This window comes from Cololabis saira, chromosome 7 (assembly GCF_033807715.1).
Source record: "Cololabis saira isolate AMF1-May2022 chromosome 7, fColSai1.1, whole genome shotgun sequence".
NCBI classification, from domain to species: Eukaryota; Metazoa; Chordata; class Actinopteri; order Beloniformes; family Belonidae; genus Cololabis; species Cololabis saira.
This window is the reverse complement of record NC_084593.1, coordinates 24,845,160-24,872,258: the sequence shown is the minus strand read 5'-3', so window position 1 is coordinate 24,872,258 and position 27,099 is coordinate 24,845,160. Positions and strand designations below refer to the sequence as shown.

Genomic DNA, 27,099 nt, shown 5'->3' with positions numbered 1-27,099 from the left:
TTCAGGTACATTTTGTTGTTATGTTGTGCCTTATTTATCATTTTCCATGGATTTTAAGAAAAGAAAGAAAATAGCTTCAGATAAGGTACTTAGTCTCTGAAAGACAGTCCTTAATGACACTCTCCACTAACAAGACACGCAGAAAATTCTTCAAACTTGACTGAAAAATTGAATTATGTGTAAGAAATGAATACGGATTAATTGATGCTGATACTGAATAGTGGATTCTAAATTGAATCTGTCCTATTCCTTTCAACTGGAGATGTAAATTCATGTCAGAAATGTGTTATTATTGTAGTGCATTTCAGGGTTTTCAAGGTTTTGGTCTCTTACAGCTCTGATCAGCGCAACTTGAAACAGACATGGCTCCTGATCAAACACTTCAATCCATCTTCATCTACCAGAGGTGAGTTACAGTCAACATTTCTTTCCGCTTGCTTGCTTGCAGAAACCCCAAGACAACGCAGTAGAACATTTTAACAGCAAACACGGTGGTTACGCCAGTGGTTCTCCGGGTTACGGCATCGCCTCAGATCAGCAGTGAGAGAACCCTCTCCGCATGTTCATATAAACTCAGCATTGTTGTGGCGGAGTATTTTAAAGTCCGGTTAAGGGCCTCACCAAGCACTGCCGCTGCCAAATATAGAGCAATAGACTAGCCCTTTGTGATGTCTCTGCAGCGCTCCATGGTAACAACATGCTAAAAATTATACATGATAATAAAATGCAAAAAAACATCCAAAGATCCTGTGTCCTGTTTTGTGGCAGGATGTTTATCTAGATACTAGTTGATTGCATTTGGAGTATTCATATGTCTGTCAAGTGTGTTATAACTGCTGTACTACACTTTGTACCATTTTTTTTCCTTTTTCTTTTATTTACACTACAAATATTAAAGCACCACATGGTTAAGGTATTTGGATCTAGTGCATGCTTATTAACAGGTAGTTCCTCACATAGACAGAATTAGACAGACATGAATGTGGGACTAGTTGCGTGGCGTTGCTTCCCTGCTCTCTAATAACTGGAGTTGCACCGGCTCTCTCATTACTCCGAGCAGGGCTTTTTAGATTTACACTCACAATTAGAGGAGAACATGTTACTGTCCAATTTGGCCCCTGTTCCCTTCTCTCCCCCTCCTCTGTCTGGCCCGAGCCCCTTGTTAGGCAGAAAAGGCCTTCGTCAGCTGCAGGCTCCATCCCCTCATATCCTGGGAAAGGATGAAATTAGGAAGAGAGCCAATATTCAGTACATGTTGTGTGCATGCATGTCTTTGAAAGAGAGGGGATGAAAGAGCAGAGAGAGGAGACAGAAAGGGGCTGAGGACAGAGGAAGCCGCTGTTTTGTTTTTGTTTTTTTCTCATGTGGCACGGATTAAAAAAGAAAGGAAATTCAATACGATGGAAAAGTATGTAACAAATAAATAGATTGATAAGAATGTATCTTGTAGTTAACCACTTTGACACCTCACTCCAGCAGTGGGATTGCATAAGTGGAGTTATTTTCCTGAGAAACTGAGACCTCTGTGTTTGTTTCCAAAGCAGGACACCATTAGCTCTGCCAAAACCTTTTTTTTTCTCTCTCTCTCTCTCTTTCTCTCTTCCTTTTCATTGTGTTTGTTGTTTCATGGAAGGGTTAGACGCGATCCGAACTGCTGTTGCCAATAGAGACAGTCTCAGTTCACCTCCAGCCTCTCCATTCATAAACAAATCGCTCCAACTTGGGTCTTCTGAGCTGCTACCTAACAACAACAAGCAGAACCTGATCTGGGTTTTGAAGTTTCTACCTCTATCTCTTCTTTCATTCTCTTGAAACTTGCCTGCTCGCCGCCCCCTCCCTCCTCTCTCTGCTCACTCAGCTTCAGCAGGGCCGCACCGCTGACACACTGCTCTGTGTGAGGCTGTGAGGGCAGGAGTGTGTGTCTGCATGTCTCCATTGGGAACAGTTTTTCTAAAGTTACATCGCTCTTTCTGAGTGCCGGGCAAGCTTTTTTCGCGAGAGAGGGGAGAGACCCCCATGGTGCTGTGATTTGACTAAACAAACAGCCCCGGCTCGCTGCGGTACCTCCTCCCAACGGACTCCTGGGACAGCAGAGATTAACCTCAGACTCTGAACATCTGAGGGATCTGTACATTTGAAGCAGCAGCCCCTGTAGAGACAACTGGCTGCAAATCTCTGCTCTGATTTCTCCTCCGCTGGTCGGCAACATTCCTGGGCAGAGAGGTTCCACTCGTCCGTGCCTCCAGGATCATTTTGAAGGTAAGAGATGTTTCTCCTTAGATCCTACTGTTACACTTTGCTGCTCATCAGCTGTTGGCAGTAGTGACAGTGTACTGTAGAAAGCCATTAAAGTTCATCCAGCCTGCTTGGGAAGCCCTCTGTGACAGATTCAATTTCACAGCCATCTGATGCAAAGAGGATTCACATCATCCCGATAAGACTGGACATCAGGCTCATATAACTTTCTTAAATTTCAACTATTCGCATTCAAATCGCCAGGATCAACCAGTTCAGTCTGTTTAGTGGCACAATGTTTTCGCTGGTTAATTGTTATGTGTCTCGGCTGGTTGTGTTTGCTGCCCACATATTTGAATGTGTACACACAAGCAGCACAATGTGCTGGAGTGTTAGCAGCCTGTCCAAACATCAACACCACGATGGCTTGCATCTTTGCACATAGACACCTTTTTACCCTTCACAAAGAGAAACTTTCACCATGTTTATTTTCTCACTAAGAGAAACCGTTTGACAGGGTGTCCCAGGGTCTCACACACAAACACGCACACACTAGGCTTTACAGCACAGCCTGTTTGTATGCACACCACTTTGTGATTCACTGCTAAAGGGCTTGTTTATACAGCCCTCTTCAGTCACCCTGAGTGAGCGAGCGGTCCTCCCCTGCGACTGGCCCTAAAAGAATCAATCTTCCCTGCATTGCTGCACAGAGAGGCTCACGGCTGTGCTTTGGTATCAGAGTTGACATCCATCACTGTCACCATCATCGTCTTTAACTGTGGATGGATTCCTGTGCGGCGATAGTACATATCAGCTCAAATTGAATACATCTTTACGTCTACGGTGAGTTTGTTTATGGTCCCCAGTGAACCGACGACTTGTTCAATAAACAATCCTTTGAATCAACTCACAGCATTCATCAAGCTTTTAGTACCTGGACTTACAGAGTGACATATAGAGGTGAGCTGTTGCATGTCTCGGACACGTGTGCTGTGCATGTCTTTTCATGCTAAGCCTCCAGATGTTTTGCACCTGAAGGCACCGTTAGTGCGGCTGCTGGGGTTTTGTAATGTGTTGGTTTGGATGCATTTGACGCGTTTTGATGCGTTTTGAAATGAAAGCATCTAATTTAGTATTTGTTGTAATCAAAAGAGTTGTGTTTTGTGCATTCTGTTTCCCTCCTTGTCCGTTTTTTAGTCTTCTCCTGCGTGGTTTCTCAGTCCAGCCTTTGTCTAAGAGTGTTTATGCAGATGAACTGTTGGAAAGCTGCTTCCATGTCACGCTTTGACCATTAACGGTGCGAGAGTGCATTGCATTCATGTCGTACTTAAACCACCTGATTGCCTCTTACTGAACATTTCATAACACCAGCTTTAAAACACATAATTGCTCTGGTGCATCTTCTTTTACAGGATTGAATTCACAATACTTAACAAACTTAAAAATCTCTCCTGACCAACAGGGACTTTCCTCTCTGTGCGTCAGGCTGCTGGTATGTATTGGAGCACGGCTCCTCTGTGCAGCCCTGATGCTGTGCAGCCCAGTCGGCTCCGTTCCCCCCCTGGCCGGGGTCCGTAATCCTTCGTCATCAGCTGTTTCCTGGCTCTCCGGGCTCCCTGCATGCCAGCCGCTATGAGAAAATGTGTTTCACATTATGACCATGCAGAAAACATGCCAGGAGTCTGATTCAGCTCACATGTGCTCCGCAGTGGCGATATGTAACAGTTTTAGCGAGTTTTGAAATGAACTGATCTCATTCTGTCGTCTTGTGATTTATCCTTCATTCCAAGAGCTGAACACGGAGCTGCATAACAACCTCAATATGGAAACCAGTGACAGCTGTTTGTATAGATGTAATATTGAGTCTAAAGACGTATTTATAGCAGTTAGACATGTTATCACATGATTATTGATGCACTGATTGAGTGTTTTCTCTGACTCATTTCCTGGTGGTCACTTAAGACGTGACTCATCATTCATATTTTTCTTCTGAGCTGTTGTTTTTTAAACCGGCCGAATAGTCTTGTGCCCCAGTACGTGGCATTGCTCTTTCACGGTTGTGCTTAGACTTTATACCTGAGTCATATAATGAATACAGAACACTTGGCAGTACTGAAATAAAGCATCCTGTACGGCCGCTCGTCCATCTGGCCTCCCCACAGTTCCCTCCTCCTTTCCCTCCCACCCACTCAACGGAGTTGACAGGCAGCTGCATCCCATCTTTAGACAGGAAGTGCAGCCGTTCCTCCGGGACGAATCATTGAGGAAACATTTATTTTATTTTATTTTCCTCTCCTTTTGCTTTATTACAAACCTTTGTGAAGTAATCACAAAACACCAGGAAAAGTGCCATTATCCCATACAAAACAGAGAAAATGTTTTAATGGTTCATCACAACTGAGTAGAATTATTGAGTGTACAAGCTCATTTACTCTACTCAGATGAGGTGCTTGATGTGAATTTTGACTGTTTTATGTCACTTCATAGTACTTTTGTTTTTGTACTCTTTAAACTTGCACCCCTCTCCCTCCTCCAACACACACATACATCAACAGGAAGTGCATAATGATGTGCATGAATGGTTATATTCTGAATTATTTATAGAGAAAACCTCTGATTGATCAACTGCATCTAAGCAACATCAGCCAACAGCAGTTACATTTATTCAGAGCAAGTTAAAGTAAAGCTAATAAAGGTTAGTAATGGAGTTAAGTCTACTCCCGTTTTCAGAGCTAGAAAAACATTTAATATTGACATGTGTTTGTGTTGTACTCAGGTGGGTGGAGCTCGCTCGTCTGTCAGTAAACACGCAGCAGCATCTGAATCAGAATGTGATTTCTGATGTAAAACTGTTTCTTCACAGGGCATCCGTCCATCAAATCAGATATTAAAAAAAAAAAAACGTACTAGAGAAAACATGATGATATGATGTTCCTGTCAGAGACTGCAGCCACTCTCCCTCTGCATGAGTTGTTAAAGAAACATTTCAGTGATGTGGCCACTGGTCTGGTTGTACGTGCGTGCAGTCAGAACCAAGCTAATCTTCAGACTTTCCTTCAAATGATAAACCATTTTGATAAAAAAAGCAATGTGGAAGTTACTTGATGTGCTATTTAGGGGTTCAGTTCAGTTCATTTCAGTTCAGTTCAGTTCAGTTCATTTCAGTTCAGTTCAGTTCAGTTCAGTTCAGTAACATCATTTTTGTTTCACTTTCATTTTCTACATTTTTGTACGCAATTCTGTTGTTCCGCTGTGACACCTGCTGGTTTTCGAAGGGCGACGGCCCTAAAAGAGTCTAGTTAAAGTTGGGACTCTATAACTCTTTTATGGTAATACATATTTTGAGCCTCAAACTACAAGAAAAACATGAAAGTATGATATAAGATTGTAAAGTTGGACAAGTAAAAATCAGGAAATCGTGGGTTCTTGGGCTCCTGTTGGGTGTGGATCACTTAAATATAAATTATGTCAAGTCCTTGTCCGCTCAATCAAGTGTAGGCGTGAGCGTGATGTTTTCTTTCTTTCTTTTTTTTTAATATAGCACCGAATCATGATAAATATCATTGAGGAACTTCAAGAATACAATTCAACTTATTCAAAATTAGTGCAATTAATACAAAGCCAATAATATAAAAGCCTAAAACAACAGATTGCACCAAGACTTTTCTTCGATACAATCCCCCATCCTGAGCAAACACAAGGTGACTGTGGGAAGAAAAAAATACTCTTTTTTTATCAGAAAGAACAAGATACTTGAGTTCAAGAACAGATGCAGAGCTGTTCATCTGTTTACTGTCCAGACACATAAGTTGCATCATTTTCATCTAACTGTTTGCAATAAAATTAAATAGGGCACAACTACAGTATGTTCTTGGGTCAAATGTAGGCGGTCCCTTCAGGGATTATGCGTTTATTCTCTGTCTGTATGGGTGTTATATCACAAAGACACCTTAAATTTTCCCTCTGAATTTACTATAAAGGGAACAATGCAAGTTCTCAGCAGGAAGTTATGGTCTCTAGCAAATTCTTTTCTCTCTGGGGTTTGTGCTTTTCTCTCCAAGTAAAACATGTTTTTTGGTGATACAGTGGAATGGGAAAGGAGGGAATAAGAAAAACAGTCTGCTGCTTTAACAAGATAAGAATATTCTGCATGAGTGAGAATAAAAACCAGCGTGAATTATCTTCGGTGTGATTCAGCGTAACTCAAAGTTAACATCTACAAGGTTTAACTGATATCAGATAGGGAGACTCTAAGATAGATAACATCATACCAGAACCACACAAACACTTTGAATTATCACTTGGGTCTCTGATTGTCCTTCACCGCTATATCACATTTCTCCCTTCTTTGCGTTCAGTAGAACAAATGGAATTTAACCCTTTAAAACCTCGCAGGCAGTCAGTCATAATTGTATTCAGCTGTTTCAGTTTCTTTGCCTTTGGAGTTTGTGGGTGTGGGCACGTCAGAGGGCCTGGAAGTGTGAGTGGGTGTACTTTACTTCTCATGAAGCAGAGGGGTCTTGTGCCCGGGATAAGATTCAGAGAATAGAAAGGAAAATAATGGAGGATGTAGCTTTACTTATGCCAGCAAAGCTGCACACATATGTTGACTAGGAGCAGGCGTATTGAACTGACTGACATGAGTAAATTACACTGATGGCGGAAACCCCAAAAGTGTACAGCTGAAAAGGGGAGAAATTGTTATGCCCCTTTAATTTTCAGATCTTGATGCTTTTTCCTTCAAGTTCCCAAAGAAGTCGAAAATTAGATCATTAAGCGGATATTCGACACCAGCCACATCTAAGCTTGCCACTCGACATTCAGACGGGCTTTACATCCCTCCACCACTACAAACAGCATTTACAACTCTGTTTGAAAGGGAGCAAACCACAATCCATCGTTTCCCAAACATATGTTTCTTCAGCATGAGTACAGAGTCACTTGGGGTTCTTGGATTAGACCCCACACGCTCCCCGTCCAAATACTGCACCAAAAGAAACCAGGTTTATGGAGAGGAATAACAGAAGATCCTTGTAAGTGCTTACACTGCAAACTAGAGATGCCCCAGTTCAGCTTTAGTCTGTTAAGTTACAACATTTAAGCATTTTTGTCTGACAGAGGACTTTTCAAAGTTCAGTGTCCAGCTGTGTAACTGTGAAATCTAAGTGAGGGTTAGTGCAACAGAGTCACAAATCTTAACAAACTATTTCTGTCAGACAGATATTGTCATACCAAATGAAGATGTCTGTGCAGCCTCAGGCTCAATAATATTTGAAGTATGCCTAAGAGGGCCGACAGTGGAAAAATAACTAATAATATGCTTGACAGTTATTTAAATGGTTAGTTTATAGTGAACTCACAGCTAATTGCCATTTGTTTTTGTTTTTCCTTGGACTGAAGAGGGCTTCTTGCAGGAATTCTGATGATTATTTTGGTTTTTGGTCCTGCATTATCATCGTACCGTTTAACTCTTGTTTTTAACAAAAACACCACCTGCTCAGCACCAGCAGATTGCAGTTAAAAACACGTTATTGACTAACGTTTGGGGCCAAAAATACATCAAAAAGAAAAGTGAATATTAGATCAGAGTCAATAGTAAACCATTTTTAGCTAGTTCGCCATATTAACACTGAATGTTGTTGTATGTTGTGATGATATTATAAAAATGTCTCAAATTCTTAAACTGTTTTCTTTCAGACTTGTTAAATGTCATCAGTCACAGTTGATACAGATACTTCATTTCACCTGTTATAATGTGTTTGAGTTTTGGGGGAAGAAACAAGGGTGCTTAAATTTAGTCACTGATTTGGGATTTTCATTTCAGGATTGTTGTTTTATTACAATCGTGATATATTTGAGGTGTTTTCGGATACATGGGCACCAAGCCCAGACAGCAAGCCGTGTTTGTGCTAAACCTGGCCCATATTTGTAGTTTTCTTTGGCTATCATTTGACTTTGATATTTGACTTTGACCGTCACCTGGATTGTTAAGGTGAGTGTGGCTGCCTAAACCCGGCCACATAACCGGCAGACATGGACCAATTCTTCCCTTATTTAGGGCGTTTGGACCTCACAACACTGATCAGGCCCAAATGTGTCTGTTATCTGGGAAACAACTTGCTTCCCAAGATAACTGGCAGGTGAGGTTGGTATCCTTCAGCTTCTGAAAGCAATAGTCTTTTCTCTCATGGTACTTTTCAGGTATTTAGACCCTGGCTCCAGAACCTTTTGCATTTTGATACAAGTTCTACTTAAGTATAAAATTTAGTCTGAGAGAAGAAATACAATATTACCTGGTGCCACTATGTCTGAAGGTAAGCATTTTTATTGGACACCATAAGCCCCCCCCCCCCGACACATCAAGCTTTTCTAGTATTATCGACCCCGAGTATTTGACACTCCTTACTACATTAAGACATCACTTTTTTTTGATTGTATAGCACATTTCTGATAATATGGATTCTTCACCTGACCGAAAATGCATTCCTACACACTCCTGATGCAGTTATTGCTGTCTTGCTGGAGGAGTCTGCTACAGTATGGAATGAAGGAACCATCGATCCCACTGATGACACTCAGTGGACAATGTGCTATACTCATGCCTTTTGATATCAGAATAAGAAACAAGAAATTAAATCCATAGGCCATTTACTACCCAGTATATCCTATTAAAACAAAGTCATCTTGTTGTTGTTGTCGAGTCTTCATGGTGGTAAAGTTGAAAGCTAGATGTCATCAATTCTTTTGTCTCTTGCTCTCAAGTTGAAGTCGTGGTAGAATTCGCAGACATTATTTGAGATATGATCTGACAGGGGTCGCAAACGTGAACCACGACCCCCAACAAAGTCTTCAGAAGCATACTTTTCAAACATGCAAGTATGCTTGGAACGTTAATCTTCAGGAAACACCTCAAAAAGTTCCCTGAATGTGTCAGTTTTTCAAGCTTTTTACGGATGTTCTTTAATGTTATTTTTGTGAATCATTACTTCAGGAAATGTTCAGCAAAGGAAGGGGAGTTTGTGAAAGGTTTTGAAGGTCTTCCTGGTATCTTTGGGTAATTTTCGCTATACATTTCTTGCAGTATGTTACGCTATGATCTCAGTCATACCTGACCTGCCTAATGGTTCCAATAGCAACATCTCACTTGAACTTTTTCTGGCCACAGTAATTCATATTTTGACAGAATGATTGTGACCATAGCTGATTCCCTATACTAATCATATTGCAGAACTGCTAATAATTACTGTGGTGTCTATTTTGATCATGATGGAGTTGGCGGGCACGACAGCTGGCTGGGGTGGGAGCTGTGCATGATTTGTCCGCTGCAGAGGGACCAGAAAGTTTTCCTCAGGGGGGGCAGTCAGTTCAAAATGGGTGATAAAAAAGGAGGTTTGTTTTTACAAAAACACTCTGGGTCATTTTTTTCCCACAGAGCTCGCCAAAGTCCCGCTGTTCAGAGATATGTCCTGAAAACCCATGATCCCTCCAAAAACAAAAGCTAAGGAAGACATAAATGACACTCATGTTTGTTCAGTGCTGTAGTCTGTTTAAAGATATGATTTATTATCTCCTAAAAATTATTAATAAAGCTAAGATTAAATGATTCTGTCTTATCTGCGCTCTAATTGTTTAGTTTGGAAGCAGGCAACTGTTTAATTGGAGATGTTTGTTTTGTGGATATCGACTTCCTGACCACTTCGGCAGCGTAAACATGAGCGTCTGCGATGCCAGACTCAATGTTCACCCTTTTATGGTGCCCCATTCTATGCTTTGATGTCTTGTTACACATAAAGTAAATCCCATATATCTTGATGGTTTTTTTTTCCATTATGGGTCAGTGTGCATTATTTTTGTGGTGGCCTGATGGTTTGTCATGCTTTGTCATCTGTCTAGTTAGTCTTTTGTTACATTTGATTCACTATGTTTTGCTGCACTGCTCTTGTTTTTCTTCACTTCTTATGAGTTTGCATCTTTCTTGTGCAGCTTGTTATTTAAAGATGTTTTTACTCTTTGTAGATGTCTGATTGCCGTTTGTCTTCTACTCATTGTGGGATCCTTGTTGTCCGTAAGTGTTTGCTTCGTGGTTGTGATGGTCTGCTGTGTCAGTGCTACATCACACCCACGTAAGGCCAGAAAATTTCCCCGTGCAGGATGCTGGAACTCTCTCAGCTGCACTCTGAGAGGCTTTTGGATAATTTTCTCTTTTTGGAATAGGCTGCACTTTTCCCTCTTTTTCCAATTGCAAGAAATCCACCCCGTGGGACAACCTAATGCAAACATTTAGTTGCAAATCTGGTCCTGACAGCAGTTCCCACCTTTTTGAGAACTGCTTCATCACTACCAGATGTTTCAGTAAAACATGCAGCTAGGCTATATGTGTCTAATCCCAGGAGTGGGTTTGCACACTGGAGCTGCATCCTGAGGCTGAGCGTGGGCCGGGAGCATCCCGCTGAGGTCGGCTTTAGCCATCTTCCTTGTTAGCTGCTGACACTTTGAGTGTAGTGGAGTTGTTTATGAAAACTGGGACGGGTCAATCAGCCACCAAATTCCCAGCATCTGTGGGAAAGCTCATACAATTTACCCCTCTCTGCGATTATTGTGCCATCGCTGACATAAACACTGTTTGTTTTCATCAGACCCCCGAGATTACTGCGGGAATGCAGTGCCCCATTTCAAAGACTAAAAGGACAACAATAAACATCTGGATTGGAAAATTGTGTTTTCTGATTGATTAGGGTTCTTCGTAGGGATCTCTTAGTCATTTTTAAGGCCACTAAGTTTACTAGCATTGTGAACATCCCTGTTTCATTACTGTAAGTGACTGTTGTTTTTTGTCACTCAAGGAAAAAGCCTCCTTCAGAGATCAAATTGTCATTAAGTGTTTTTATTAAAGTCACTGACATGATCTTCCCAGAAGTTCCCGGGCTTCTTGGCAGAGTCACAAATGTCCTAACACTCCTCAAACACTTCTTGTTTATGAAGTGTTTAGTGCCCTATGACCACATATAGACATTTTGAATGCCATCTCTTGCTAAAACCCCACCTTTGATGCTCCTGTTTAGTAATATTAAATCTCGTATTGTAGTATAGCTCTCCAAACTCATATCTCACCGGTCTTCTGACACTTTTAGCCAAAAATGTTAGAAAGAACATTAAACCTTTAGGGTCAGATTCCCTCTGAAAAACTTCTTTTCATAGACCCCCATTGCCCATAGATCAACACAAAACCTTATCATGTTGCAGTAGCTAAACATTATTTTTCCGTTCATTTTAAAGACTTGAAAAATTCCTACATTTTTATCAAGTGAAGAACATTTTCCAACTCTTTGATCTTAACTCCAAATGCATATCCTGCAGTAGCTCCATATGTAGCATCGTTTTTATCAAACAGAGTAACAGGAGCCAGTTAAAATATGATTTATTAGCTTTCATGCTGCCAAATGACACATGGCTTCGGTGTCGCTTCATTTAGCTGTTGTCGCTCAAATGTCCTCAGTGGTGGCATTGGGGTTGCTACATTTAGTTGAACGCTGATATATGGCTTCCTCAGTGGAGGAGAGCTCGCTGCTGCCTCCGAGGCCCCACAGGGATGAGGTGACCCCTCCGCTCCTGCCGTCGTCACCAGCAGGGTCCCAAGTGTATCAGCGGTCCTGGGAAAGTTTCCCAGTAATACTGTGGGAACGTGAACTGTACGCAGAAACCAGTGACAAAAAGGGGAAAAGGAGGGTGAGCTCTGTGTGTGTGTGTGTGTGTGTGTGTGTGTGTGTGTGTGTGTGTGTGTGTGTGTGTTGGACTGTATAGCATCGTGTGCCTGTGTGTACTTAGTACATGGACATGCATTAAGTGCCAATGAGAATGTCCAAGTGCATGTGTAAAGAAAGAAGAACGTTCCCTCCATCTGCGTTTTCTCTATCTATCTGTCTTTCCTTCACCCCCTTTTATTGGAACCAGGAGGCGGGGGAGGAAATGAACCAGTCATGTTTTTGGAGCAGCTTGAGAGCTTTGAGCTTTTCGTTTTGGGAGCGGAAGTGCCAAAGGCAGTTAAATTAAGGAAAGAAACATGTATCTGGTTTGAATAAGAGAGTTTGAGTTCATTACAGAACCGTCATACTAATGGGACCTTTTTTTTATTTTTTACACCTGATCATTTAAAGAGCAACTATTCTGAAACTCTGATATAAAGTTTATTGGTTACAGATATTCTCAAGTGATGAATGAAAATTAGGGAGTACTCATAATCTTAGATAAGAGGGACCAAAATCAAACATAACTCTTATTACATAATGTTTTAAAATAGTCCAGTGTCTTAAAATAGAGATTGTAAAACTGGTGAAGAATATGTAGAAAAGCAAAGTCGGATGAGGTAAGATTTCTCAAGAAACATTATTTCACAACTTTTCCACTGGCTCACTCCCTCTCTTCCTCCTCCACCCTCGCTCTTCCCAAGACTTGCTTTTCCGCCCTCTTTCTCTTTCCCACCCTCTTGTGTACAGGCCTGTGATCCATCCTTAACTGTTTCCAGACGTCTGCGTGCTGCAGGCCTTAACCCCTATCCCAAACATAACAACAGCCACCCCACCAACCCACTCCCGTCCCCCTCCACCCCACCTTTTTATCTGCCTGTGCTGTGAAACTGCAACATTTCTTCTTTTTTCTTTTTTTTAAACATCACTTAAAGTTAATGATGGTAAAGTGTAACCTCAGAAGGGGCAAAATCAATTGGGGAATACTGCAGTTGCATCAGTGTACAACATTATAAGGGTTGCAAAAAACCATAGCAACCATTCAGAACTGCAAGTTCACTGCATTATGTGATCGCCTTCATTTTCACTTTTGTTTACACCAAAACCAATTAATGGCTCAGCACGGCTCTAGGAGAGCTTGGACGCGGTATTGTTTGCCAGTGAGTGTGTTGCAAAGCTGCACACAGTGACCCGTTTGTTAGTGGGCAGAATGCCGGTGAACCAGGAACAAAAAGAGCCAGACATTGTCGCTCTGTCCTGGTGCAGCGAGGCGTCAAACACCTTCTCAGTGAGCTGCATCTGCACCTTTTCTTCTGTGAGGACCCGTGAAAGAAAGCAACTTGATAATAAACCAAATGCTTTTTGTTTGTTTCCTTCGAGAGTAAACAAAGCATCGTTTTGTGTCATTTTCTTTAATTCAAAGCAGATTGTTCTGACATGCAACTTTATGTATTTTCTGTGCTTATGTAGCTTTTGAAAAAGACACTAAGTGATTCAGTTTTTTTCAATAATGCCACACAGGGTTTTCACTGCTGTTGCACCATCCATTTATTTGCAGAACAAACTGGACTGAAGGCATCCAACATGAGGAGGGTGACAGCGTCGGTGCTCCACCTGGCAGTTACATTTACAGGTAAGAATTAAGTTTCACTCCACCAGCAAAAGTAAAAAATGAGTAAAAGGATGTGTGAGCTGTTGTGCAGGGCAGGGAGCAGCATGATGCCAGGCTTAGATCAGATTGTCTTCACAGATTTGTATAGACAGTCCAATATAGCATCTAGGGCTGTGCGATTAATCGATTTTAAATCTAAATCGGATTTATTAATCACAATCGATGTTAAAAAAAGGAAAATCGGAAAATCGATGTTCCTTTTTTGCAGCTGGCTGCATTACAGACAGAGCCCGTCTAGTCATCTTTGTTTGGTCAAGAAAATTGTAAATGTTGTCACTTTACTAAACTCAAGGAGGATTTACAGTATCTTTCAATTGCACTTCCTTCCCAATAGGGAAATTTGTTTGCTATTTTTCTTTAAAAATAAAGATAAAATATTTGAAACAATTTATTCCATTGTCTTTTGTAGTTTTACCAAAAAAATCGAAATCAAAATCGAAAATCGGGTTTTCAGAGAAGAAAATCTGGATTTTATTTTTGTCCAAAATCGCCCAGCCCTAATACCATCTTTTTTGGATTAGCGGTGCAGCCTGTGAGATAACAAGGTGCTTTGATGTAAAGGACAACTGGTGCATTCTGAGTCACCTCTATCATTCTGAATACATCTGTCATTGACACGGCATTCTTATCCTCCCACTCATCTGCTCCGGACAACTCGTATCCTTCATCAATTAGAGATAGAGCAGGGTCTGACTTACACTGTTGATTTAACCTTTGACCTCATGCTGCCATCTCTTTGACCCCCCCACCCCCACCCCCATTCTGACCTTGTTCCTATGTGCAAACTGCAGCTTTGCTGTATCTTTGCACTAATGTGCACTGTCTGGAGATCGTACCGGATGTGAAAGAGCTCATCCTGACTGAAGGCTCCTCCCTCACCCTGAACTGCTCCGGCTCCAAGGACACTACCTGGGACTTTAAGAGGGAGGACGTGCCCTACATTCAAGTTGACCCTTTCCAAAATGATCATAAAAGCTACGAAATTGTGCAAAGCGGAGCCACTTCCAGTGTTCTGATCTTGAGGAGCGTGGGCTGGAAGCACACCGGTGTGTACCAGTGTGTTGATCGACTCACTGGAGAGACTAAGGAGGTGGCTGTGTTTGTCCCAGGTGAAGCCTTTTTTTCACTTTTGATTTAACTCCCTTTAGTGTCATGTTAGTTTTAAGGGTCGATCTGATGAAATGACGTGTCTCCCTCCAGATCCTGAAGTGTGGTTCGTGGAGAGCGCCCATGGCATGGTTACCAAGACCAGTGACGAAAGTACCGTCCCCTGTGTGGTCACTAACCCAAACATCAGCGTCACCTTGTACGAGAGGGACACTGAAACACCTATCAAAGGGCAGTATGTTCCTAGTGAGGGTTACAAGGCACCGCTGGAGGACAGGACGTACTTTTGTGAAGGGGAGCTGAATGGGAAGTTGAAACAGTCGCAGGTCTTCTACGTCTTCAGCATCGTTGGTAGGTGTTCATGTCTCAGCGTTTGCACTGAAACCTGGATTTGTAATCATTAGTTCATTAACTTCATTAGGTCAAAATACACAGATATGACTCCTTAAGATACGTACAAGTATTGTTATAGAGTTTCTTCTTAAACATCATTAGTGAGGTCAAATTTTACATTGTGTTTACAGTGTTTTCCAGGTGAACCATCTCCAAATTGGTCTGTTTGTTCATGGCTCACTGGGGAAAACCCTTCCCCCTTTCTTCCATAATATTTTTAATTACAACTCACAAGTACATACCTATCCAACACGCAGCTCTAATCAGCTCAGACCCCCAAAGACTCGCACATCACAATCTCAATTTAATATTGGTTTCAGAGGATCAAAAATATGGAACTCATTACCTTCATACCTATGGCAATTCTCATCCAATCAATTAAAAAAAGCTCTAAAATCTACTCTTTTAAACAAGAATACTTCCCATACGGTCTTCCAACTTAACCAGGTGTACCCAATCTCATCATTTTTTTTTATTTTTGTTTAATGTTTCTGTATTTAGTTATACTAAATATTGTATTTAGTATTGTATTTAGTTATACCCCCCCCCCCATTTATGTATGTAAATGGAGAAAGCCACTTCTCAAGCCCCTGGAGGGTTTTTAGGCTTTCTCATTCACATTCCTTTCTATTTTATATTGTGTTACAAATGTTTTTTATATGTGAAAACAAATAAACAAACAAACAAACAAACAAAACTTTTACATTTTTTACATACTACATACTGATTTGTTCAATCACGCTGCCATCGTCTCTCTTCTTCTCTGTTTCACTACATCCTCTCATCCCAGTCCCAGAGACCATCGACGCCTATGTCAATGCCTCAAAGACAGTCCTGAAGCAGGGCGAGCCTCTGACTGTAAACTGCACGGTGCACGGAGTTCAGCTGGTGTTTTTTACTTGGGATATCCCCAATGGAGCGGTGAGTAGGAGTGGAGCGGGACAAGCGCTTTTTGTTCAGCGTATCCCTTTGTGATCCCTCACAGCCAAGCCCAAATAGTATCAAGATGTTACGACACACCTCAATTTTGATCCTTTTGTGGAACTGAGCTTACAGAGCATGTTGTGGGTTTAGATTTAAATAAATGGGTGGAACATCTAAATCTGTTTATGATTATATTTGTAAAAGAGGCAGCTTAATTATTCAAACTTATTTTCAAAGTTGGCATGATTATGTGGTATTTGTAAGGCATCAGTGTCATGAACCAATAAGGAACTCTTTGCCAGCATGTATTACAGAAATTAACGATAAAAGGCAGTTTAAGAAACGACTGAAGGACTTTCTTATACACAATGAAAATATTGTAATTTAACTTTTAACTTTTTTTTGCTGTAATGAATTGTTCTCTCTTGCAATATTTGTATTTTTATTTTTATTTTTAATTCAATGTTTTTGTATGTATTTTGTATGATATTTTGAGGACCCCAGGAAGAATAGCTGTTGCCAAGTGTAACAGCTAATGGGGATCCTAAATAAACTAAACTAAACTAAACTAAACCAATCAGCTGTCCTGAGGAGGATTTATCGGCACATTTATATGTGGATATCAGTTCATGGAGATGTCAATAAAACACAAAGTTTCATTGATCAAATGAACATTTACGTACATTGATGGTATTCTGGATAGTAATGAGATGCCACCTCTTGTCGTTTCCCTTCATCCTCAAGCCTCAAGCAGTTGAGCCGCTGACTGATGTCCTGTCTGCCACGAGCATTCGCTCCTCCATGATCTACCCGCAGACCCAGGTGGCCCAAAGTGGAAACTACATCTGCCATGTCCATGAAGGGGTCCAAGACCAGATGTCCTATGCCAGCGTCAACATCACTGTGCTCGGTTAGACACACGCACGAAACTAAAACAAACCCATGCCGTCCAGATTATTATTGTGCTTCTTTGACTGAGAGAAAACTGCTTATTATATCAGCTCCGGAAAGTTAGAGACGGGTGAAGAGCTGTGTTTAAGGGAAATGAAGACCAGGTTTATTTATTTCTATGGAAAGTGTGAAATAAACCTGAGACATGGCATGGATACCCTGAGTGATACCCTAGAAAAGAAGACCTTCAAATCAGGGCTTACAGTAACTTCATATTTAGACTCCAAGTGATTAAGTGTTTGTGTAACTGAGATTTAACTTCAAACACGAACACACAGCAAGTCAGTCATTTACAATAGCTGATTGAGAGCCAGTAAAAGCAGAATTTCTCATACTGAACTTTTCTTCTGTGCTCTCTTGACCGCATGCATTTTGGGTGTGTGGATGGTTACTCTATCTGCAGTGAGGTGTGTTATGTTTATAAAACCCTTGAATAGCTTGGATCTCTGTGTTGAAAGGACAGGTTTTAGTTATACACACTAGACATGTCAGTGGAAAAAGAGAGTCTAGCTGCACAAACCAACAACATCCTTACAATCTGTTCTTCTTCTTTATTAAAGAAACTTAGGTTTAAAGTAGAATAAGGAAGTCTAGTGTTACCTGTTTTTTTAGATCCTCTTAGACGTTTGCAGCTCTATGGTATCTCGCTGTGTTAGAGTCTGAGGAACCCGCCATTTCCACCTGCGTTCTCCAGCATCCAAAAGCAGATCTGAGTGAAAGTTTGCTTTGTATTTATCAAACGGTCAGAAGTCTGACTCCAGATGAATGCTGCTACAGCTCAATATACATTTTGTAGCCATGCAAAGTATTGGATATTGGATTTTTGCAGATATCCTATGTGCCAAATGTTCTTAAAACTCAATGCTGTTTTGTTGCACATCAATACGTCAGCTCTTTGACTGTCTGCTTGATGAAGGCCTACAGTTACAGTAAATTATTTTCAAATATTGATATTTACTGGTTGCAATGAGCAAAATACCGTAAATTGATATAAAGCTCACGCAACTGTCATGAGCAGTGGCACTGCGTGATTTAGATTTTGTTTACACTAAAAAGATGAAGCGCTGCACATTCCTAGGAAAATATGTAAGATAAATGTTAAACAAAACTTTAACTTAAACACAAAAAAATATATCTCACAATAGTCTAAAGTTTCATTATTATTATTTTATTATTTTATTATTTATTTACGGTTTTATTACATTTTCCTAAAGTACCCAAAAGGGTTTATTGTAGAATTACATTATTAGGAACCGCATGAGACATCATTGGACATATTGTATACTGTGTAACTTATCTTTTTGTTTGTTTGTTTTTCAATCAGAACGAGGTTTTGTGCATACAAACCCTGCTCAGCATCAAAACATTTCAGCTAAGCTGCAAGAGAACGTGGAGCTGAGAGTGGAGATGGAGGCCTACCCTCCTCCTCAGATCCGCTGGACCAAAGATGGCGTCACCATCAAGGGAGACAAAAGCAGCACCATCCGACAAGAGCATGAAATAAGGTAACGTCCAGCCTCAGCGTGAAGCTGTATCCTGGTCCTAAAAATGCAGGAGACACCAACGAAGCCGCTGAGCAACTCACAGGCCTTGTCCCGACTAATGGATTAGAGCTCAACGTGTGATACTCGGGCAGCGTCCCGAGGCATCTAATTCCTGTCAGTCACCACTAGATGAGGCCTCAGCAGAGAGAAATACAATACTCTCCAGAGGGAAGGTCTTCATCCTTCAACGCACAAGAACCATAAACACAAAATACCTGTCACAACTCTCAAATGTCTTTCAGACTAATGAAGTGACCAAATGAGGTCTTAACTGCACATTTTCTAGCGCCTAAACTCTTAACAACAACCCTCATTCACAGAAGGAGGGAAAACAGCAAACTCGTAAATAAGACAGAAAAACATCAAACATGACAATAGGTGTTCAGGACATAGAACTCATTTTCATTTAATTCCAAAAGTGTTGGATCAATTTGGTTCTAGCTTTTAGAAATGAATGTCTCTGCCTGTAAATATAAAGAAAAGAAGCATTTTATTTATTTTACTTGTAGTTTAACCATCCTTAGAACAGTATTAACCTAATTTCTTTCGAAAAATGTTTGACAGAGACAACAAGTTGGAGCATTTAGCACTGTCTTCTCACAGAAGGGAGATTTGAATGTTTCTGTGTGGCGTTTCCATGGTTCCCCGTGATTCTTCTCTAGGCACTCATAATTAGGCTCTCACAGTCCAAAAACATGCACTTTAGTTTGATCAGTGATCGTAAATTAGCCTCTTGTATGAGTCTCCAGGGTCTATCTTGTATGATAACCGCTGGGAAAGGATCCAACTCCATAACAGGATGAAGTAGGCATCCAAATAAATGTGTGCATAGGAAAAGGATCAGTTATGTATTTTTAAAAGTCCCTATTTGTTCCTGTTTCTTTTTCCTCAGGTATGTCACCATCCTGACCTTGGTGAGGGTGAGAGTGGAGCAGAAGGGCCTCTACACAGTCATCATTACCAACGAAGATGTCACAAAGCATTTGATCTTTAACCTGGAAGTACAAGGTAGGAGGATGCTTTAAGAAACTTCTAATTATCCCAGCATGTAGTGTGTTTTGTGCCCGTCTAATATGTAGCTGAAACTGTTTAAACTCAGTGTTTGTAGAGTTAAAAAGTTGGAAACAGATTGTTTGACCTCAAAATCAGTAATGGTTAATGGCACGGCGTGTGTGCAGTTCCCTCACAGGTCAAAGACCTGATTGACCACCACATCCCGGGGAAGAGGCACCTGGTGACCTGCACGGCTGAGGGCGTCCCGCCCCCGACCATCCAATGGTACAGCTGCGACAGCATGCTCAAGTGAGTCACAGCGGCCATCCTTGAACCGCCGCAGAGGGAACACTAGAGGGCTGACAAAACCCACTAATTCATTTCAGTTTCACATTCAGAGCATCTCCTTTGATGTTCTGCTCCGTTTCTGCTGCTGCTGTAACTCTACACACTGATCTGATGTCCTGCTGCAGGTGCAACAACCAGAGCGCCGTGTGGCATCCGCTGACACCACAGCCGGAGGAGCTGAGCATCCAGACCAACGTGAGCTACAGCGAGGAGCGTAAAATCAGCCGGGTGCGGAGTCAACTGACCTTCCTGAAGCCTCAGCAGGTCACCGTTCGCTGTGAGACCACCAACAAAGCAGGACTGATCGACCGGAGAGATGTCAAACTGGTGTCCAGCAGTAGGTGTCATGTAAACAGTTTGGTGTTTATTTATTTATCTATTCATTTTTATTTCAGTATGACTTTAAATCCATGTTGATATAATAGACCAGGGATATTCAATTGGCGGCCCGCGGGCCACATGCGGCCCGCCAGGAGCTTTTATGTGGCCCCTGGTCATATTTCAAAAAAGGGGGTGTTTGTTGAAAAAAAAAAAAAAAAAAACTTTTTTTTTTTTTTTTATAATATTTTTATAACTGGCTACTATGGACTAAAATGGTTGTGCTCAATGCTTAATATAATATTCAAATAAGGAAATCTTGGTGGAAAGTGGTGCTTTGTCATTATGGCGTGTTTTATTAAAAGTAGGTCAATATCAACTTCATTAAGCTGCACAACGCATGGTTTCAAAATGAACTTGCATTTAAAATAATATTTCTTTATCTGAATATTATATTTAACATTCACAATTACTAAATATGGAGACAATTAATACATAATTCATATGTAAACTAGATATATTCAAATGTATAATACAAATGTATTATATTTACATAAGTCTTCGTCTTTGAGTGCAAAATACATTTTGAAAACCCCCACATTTTCAAATTGTGCGGCCTTCTCCATACAGTCCTTTTGCAGATGTGGCCCCCGGCCGAATATAGTTGAATACCCCTGTAATAGACCATCAATTAATCCCATGTTATATATGGATTAATATCACTGTAAATACCCATTATATTGCTGTTGAATAAGTGTCAGATGATGAATTAAACAATACCAACACACAATACTGCCTTCTACCCGATAAGATGAAATATCAGCTGATTTGAATTTAGACAAACCGATGGCAACAATCGGTCATGAGAAACAAATTTACAAATGGAGGTTTATGTCTGTGAATTGGAGCTAACCTTTTTAAATGTTTGACTTACACGCTCATCTGTCCTGTTGCTGATGTTTCATGTCGTTGTTCCCTGTTGCAGCCCTGTTCACTCAGGTGGAAGTCCTGGCTGCTGTTCTGGCCTTGGTAGTCATTGTTATCTTGTCCATCATCATCCTCATTGCTGTGTGGAGAAAGGTAAGACAAACCCTGATGTGATGTGGATGAATGACAGTCTTTGAACGAAATCTTCACTTTTATTCTCTTGTGTGGTATATACATATATTTTTTTCCCTTGCACATGTCTGCAGAAACCCCGCTATGAGATCAGATGGAAGGTGATAGAGTCGGTGAGCCAGGACGGGCATGAGTACATCTATGTGGACCCCATCCACCTCCCCTATGACCTGGCCTGGGAAATGCCCCGAGACAACCTGGCTTTGGGTACGTCATCTTTAAAAATAAAAACAAACAAATGGTCGTTGCTGAAGTGTTGAGTCCAGTCAGGAAAACTGATGCTGGGTGAAGCACTGTTCATCACAGCTTTGGAAGCTTTGATCTCATCAGAAATTGAGAAAGATGATTGAACTTTTGAGATGTTAACACAGGTGTCAGCCAGTCAAATTGCAGCTCAGCTGGTGTTAATCAATGAAATCGTACATGAGGCTGGGACTGCGTCACAGCAACCCGGCTTACTTATGTAGAAATTTGATTGGCTGTTTGGCCGCTGCCCTGCATGCTTTAGATGTTTCTTTGCTGATTCAAATGAATGAATGAACAGATCTTGATGACAAGCTGATGGTGATCCATTTATTTGAATCAGGTGTGCTGGAGAAGCATAATATCTGAAAGATGGTAGGCAGTGGCCCTCAATGACCGGAACTGGGGAACGTTCATTTATGAGCTCTGCTTACATTTGGGCACTGACTTTTGCTTTTTTAATATCACACCAAGGACAGGCAAGAGGGCGCTTCAGCTCTATAAATACTCCTGACTCCTCAAACATTACGTGAAAATTCTCTTCTCACCTGCTGCATGTGACTCTGAAAATTAAAACAATTGATCATAAGTAGAATGACGCTGGCAGAAGAAAACAAAGTGTTTTCAGACGGTTGTTTCTTCACTGCACGTGCAAAAAAACAGCTGGAAATTAGAAATATAACTATGATGAAAATATTTTTTAAACTTCTGTCATCTTTCACCTGCTTTGATGTCTTAAGTTTGGCAAATGTTTTTATTTTATTTTATTTAACCTTTATTTAACCAGGCAAGCAAATTAAGAACAAATTTCTTATTTACAAGTGCAGCCTAGGGGGGTAAGGGGAGGGAGCTAAGATGAAAAAACAAAGTTATATAAATACACAAAAAGACATTAAAACACAATACAAAAGATAAAACAAATAATCAAGTAAAACAGTCAGTATGCCTGAAGGAGGACTAAAGGCAAGTGCAGGAGTCGGTTGTACTTAATAAAAGATGTAGTTTGAAGGTGGAGATGGAAGTGAGAACAGAAAGTTTAAGGGTTTTTTGTAGGGTGTTCCAATCAGAGGTTTGCAAATGTTTGCATACATCTATATAAACTAAAGATCATCTAATATTATTGGAACATCAAAGTATAAATATATAATGAGGCCATTAAACTACTGTATAAATAACTACGTACAGCAACATCAATGATGTAATAATGACATTTAATAACAAATAGAATACTTAAAATGTCTGTGTTAGTCTCATTCTTCACTCTTGGTTTGTAAATCTAATGCTGTTTCGTATTATGTTCTGTAATCTAATATATTTTAATGCCCTTTTTTTATTGATCCATTAAGTCTTTTGTTTATATTTATTAATGCCTCGTGGTCTTCAAGTACATTATTTCCTAAAGAGTGCGTTTAACCAAAAATGCACAACGTTTTCAGTCTGCACAGACCCTCAGTGGTCTGTTTGTTCCTCGGAGGAGCGGCTTTCAAACTGGACCAGTATCAGTATGAGGACTTTGTTCTGTGGGTGGTTTGGGTCGTCTGGGCACCGTCATCAGCAGAATACTAAATTAAGTTTGTTAAACTTGTCCTATTGGCTTCAGTCCACCTTTACTTTTAAGCGCCTTTTAAATGTTTTTGTCCGATGTTCTCTCACTTGTCCTCTGCTCTCCTGAAAGCAGGATTCTTTCCAGCCACACATAGTCACACCTCCACTCAACAGAAATGATATTTCTCATCTTAATAATCTGCTATTAACTGGTTTAAAGTCTCACTTTCCTTCGGTAAACAACATAAAATTACTTACACGAATAATAAAGGGAGGTTTTCTTCTTTCCTTTTTCGTGTCTAATGAGCGCTCCATTCAGACTCTGCTCCACTGTGCCCTCCTTTGTGTTTCAGGTCGCACTCTTGGATCGGGAGCATTTGGCCGGGTGGTCGAGGCAACTGCGTACGGTCTCACGCATTCCCAGTCCAGCACAAAAGTGGCAGTGAAAATGTTGAAATGTAAGACACAAAGCAAAGAAACACAGAGGAAATGCATGTGCGTAAGTTGTGTGAATAACAGGAGACCCCCGCATGGCCGTCAGACACGGTGACACCAGCTCCATATTCCCGTGAGCAGCAGCCCACTGAGCTTTAGTCTGCTTTCCAGATTTTTTTTTGCTTTTTTTTTTCCACGTTTCAGCTCTCAGGTCATTGAGCGCTTTGGCAACAACACAGTGTCCTGCTCTCAGAGTTTTCAGTCCTACTGCTCTCACATCTCACCCCGCTTTCCCCCATCCTTTCTTCTCTTCCTCTCTGCTGTGCTGCAGCGACGGCCAGGAGGAGCGAGACTCAGGCGCTGATGTCAGAGCTGAAGATCATGAGCCACCTCGGCCCTCACCTCAACATCGTCAACTTGCTCGGAGCTTGCACCAAAAACGGTGAGCATCGAACTGGCCACCACTGGCCAGTGTGCCAAAAGGAATATTATATAATATGATTATTGTAATTTCCCCAAATGCCCATAGATTGAATGATTTCCCACAATTGGTCAATTGTGAAAATAGTTCAAATCATTCAATGTTTCCTTCATATGAGCAAAAAAAAATTAAAAAAAATCGAATGCACTAACTGGAAAACAGTGTTTACAAATTTATGATTTCCAGGGGTCAGAAGTATTTTAACAAACTCAGAACGACAGAGATAAAACTCAGCTGCAGCTCTGCCAAACAGAATCTCTGCTTGTTATGTGCTAACAAAGAAAGCACAGTTTTGGTCTTCTCAGGAGCGTATGGAAGTTTATAGTTTTATGGACAGCTGTAGGGTTTGGGAAGGTCTGCGGCATTGTGAGGCATGTGAGTAGCTACAGAACTTACAGAAGAACATACTAAACAAGTTACGGCGCTGTCATGTACGAAGACCTCACGTAAAGAAGTTAGTGGAGTACAGCATTGCTTTAGTTGAGTGTAGGGTAGTTTTTATTCCAAACATGTAACATATAAACATATATAGAAGAATCAAACAACAACAAAAATCTATTTAAGCTTCACCTGTTTGTGTTCAAGTTATCCCATTGTCACTTTTAAAGTTATATGTATTTGAAGCACTATGCATTTAGCACTATGCATTTAGCCTACAGACAACATTATATATGTTATTTATGCAAGAAAATACTAATATTGATAATGTACAGAACCAGCATGGGGGATTTCCAAAGGGCATAACTCTGCGTGATGGAATGACCCCAAGCACTATTACTGTATAGGATAAAATACAATTTAATAACAGAGATGTTTTTCTAACTTATTTTTTACTCCAAATTCTCTGAGGGAGAACAGATCTATGGCACAAAACCACAAATAACTTTTCTGGCCTTTTAAAAATACTAACAGGCCAATAAATGTCAAGCTGTTATAAATAGGATGAGCATACTGTACATGAAGTGAGTTATTTTTATAACCTGCTTCTGCTGAAGCAACAAACACAACTTCCCAAAATGCAGTTTAAGCAGCTGGATTTTTTTTATTTTTTTACTTTTTTATTACCAAGTTCTGAGTGTGATGATGAAGATGCAGATCTTTTACTGGTCCCTTTTGCCCCTTTTGCTGAATGTTGCAGCGGTGAATTGTTCAGATGTACGCAGTGGGCCGTATGTTTGAGTTGTTGTTTTGGGGTTTTTTTTGTTAGTTTTTTTAGCTTTAATGTAATTTCCTTCAAACGCTACTCCTATTTTTATTTTATTATATATATACACATTTCTGACACCTCTGCAACCCCCCCTCCCCCCCCCCCCCCAAAAAAAAAAGAAAATGTAAAAAAAATAAATAGTAGAATAAATAAAATCCCCCAATGGAATCATAGTGATACAAAAAAATGTTAATTAGAAAACTGTTAAAGAAAATTAAAAAATTTGTGTTTTTAGTTTTAATATAAAACTAGACTTTAAATGGAAAGCTAATAATTTTTGTGTATTATTTCATATATCAGGCATTAATCTTCTTCACCATTTCTTCTCAATTAATTTTTTTGCACTTTGTTGACTGAAAAAAAAAAATCTCAAAAGAAATTAAAAAAAATGGTGTGAAATTTGAGTTAAATCTCTCTTTTTGCTATTACACAAATCTGACTCTTGCATGCATTTTTACAGTCATGTTTTTTGTTTGTCAGGTCCTCTTTACCTGGTGACTGAATACTGTCGCTATGGTGACCTGGTGGATTACCTGCACAGGAACAAGCACACCTTCCTGCAGAACTACGCTGAGAAGAACCAAGACAGCGGCTGCCTCGTTTCAGGAGGAAGCACCCCTCTCAGTCAGAGAAAAGGGTGAGATGAGCAGAGAAAATGGATTTAGAGCTCCACAAAGGGCTGTTTTATACAATGTAGGGGGCTTTTGCTGAAATCTGTTCTGGCATATTCCGGGAGATCTTTGCAGACAGATTTATATACTTCTCTGATCCCGTGAGGGGGATTGTTACAGATGTTTCACACGATAAAAGATCACAAAAGCACATTTAAATTTAGATGCAGGTCAGTGGAACTCATGTTTTTCACATTTAATTCGTCTTTCCAGATATGTTTCCTTTGGAAGTGAGAGTGACGGAGGATACATGGACATGAGCAAAGATGAGCCTTCAGTCTACGTTCCCATGCAGGAACAGATAGACACCATCAAATATGCAGACATCCAGCCATCTCCGTATGAGTCCCCCTACCAGCAGGACCTCTACCAGGAGCAAGGTTTGAGCCGAGCCTGTCAGATTTATGCTTTTTAATTTTGAGAAATGACAATAATTCATTTTGCATTTCTGTAAAAGTGATTGAGCATGAATAATTAAGCATAATAAACACAGGAAACCCAGAAAAATTAGGTAAATAAGTATGAAGAACATGATGAGAGGTCATCCAGTAACTTCCTGCTTGCAGCCCAGAGCGGAGGAAGTGGTAAAATGCTGCATTTCTGCGTGGAAGCACAACTTCTACACAAATTAACGCAAACAAAAGTGCAGGTTGAGTTGCTTGTAACATTTTTATTTGTTGTTGTCATATGACTATACTATATGCACAGACAATTTTGCAGCACAGGAAGCGCTTTAACTCCTCTCCATGCAGTCATAGGACACTTGAAGTTCCCCACTTACAAGGACATAACATTTCCTTCCTGTCCTGTTGGCATCCTCATCTTTTCATCTGCAGGTGGCAGCAGGCTGGACTTGGTGATCTGTGACTCTCCTTATCTCACCTATGACGACCTGCTGGGCTTCAGCTACCAGGTGGCCAAGGGGATGGAGTTCCTCGCCTCCAAGAATGTAAGACGTTGAAACGGATTCCCACTTTCAGCTGTATTGAATTGAAAACTGATCATATTTGACGTAATTTGCTTTCTTTGGTTCCACCTCAGTGCGTTCACCGTGACCTGGCCGCGAGGAACGTGTTGATCTGTGAAGGCAAGCTGGTGAAGATTTGTGACTTCGGCCTGGCCAGAGACATCATGCATGATTCAAACTATATCTCAAAAGGCAGCGTAAGT

At 40.7% G+C, this 27,099-nt stretch overlaps 1 protein-coding gene across 2 annotated transcripts in view; it reads left to right on the top strand.

The window, feature by feature from the left end:
- Nucleotides 1-1,655: 1,655 nt before the first annotated feature.
- The window catches only part of pdgfrb (platelet-derived growth factor receptor, beta polypeptide), a 31,427-nt gene continuing 5,983 nt past the window's right edge, over nt 1,656-27,099 (top strand). Inside the window, exons 1-18 of one of the 2 annotated variants that reach the window (XM_061725179.1) lie at nt 1,656-2,259; nt 13,537-13,611; nt 14,442-14,759; nt 14,851-15,108; nt 15,941-16,071; nt 16,819-16,984; nt 18,350-18,530; nt 19,462-19,577; nt 19,748-19,871; nt 20,036-20,247; nt 21,214-21,308; nt 21,422-21,554; nt 23,489-23,593; nt 23,902-24,012; nt 25,739-25,895; nt 26,143-26,309; nt 26,766-26,878; nt 26,971-27,093. In XM_061725179.1, the coding sequence (XP_061581163.1) occupies nt 13,563-13,611; nt 14,442-14,759; nt 14,851-15,108; nt 15,941-16,071; nt 16,819-16,984; nt 18,350-18,530; nt 19,462-19,577; nt 19,748-19,871; nt 20,036-20,247; nt 21,214-21,308; nt 21,422-21,554; nt 23,489-23,593; nt 23,902-24,012; nt 25,739-25,895; nt 26,143-26,309; nt 26,766-26,878; nt 26,971-27,093 (2,559 nt within the window). In that variant the 5' untranslated portion in view covers nt 1,656-2,259; nt 13,537-13,562. Of the gene's footprint in view, nt 2,260-2,890; nt 3,079-13,536; nt 13,612-14,441; nt 14,760-14,850; nt 15,109-15,940; nt 16,072-16,818; nt 16,985-18,349; nt 18,531-19,461; nt 19,578-19,747; nt 19,872-20,035; nt 20,248-21,213; nt 21,309-21,421; nt 21,555-23,488; nt 23,594-23,901; nt 24,013-25,738; nt 25,896-26,142; nt 26,310-26,765; nt 26,879-26,970; nt 27,094-27,099 lie in introns of those variants that run through there. The other variant, XM_061725180.1, reaches the window with a different exon arrangement.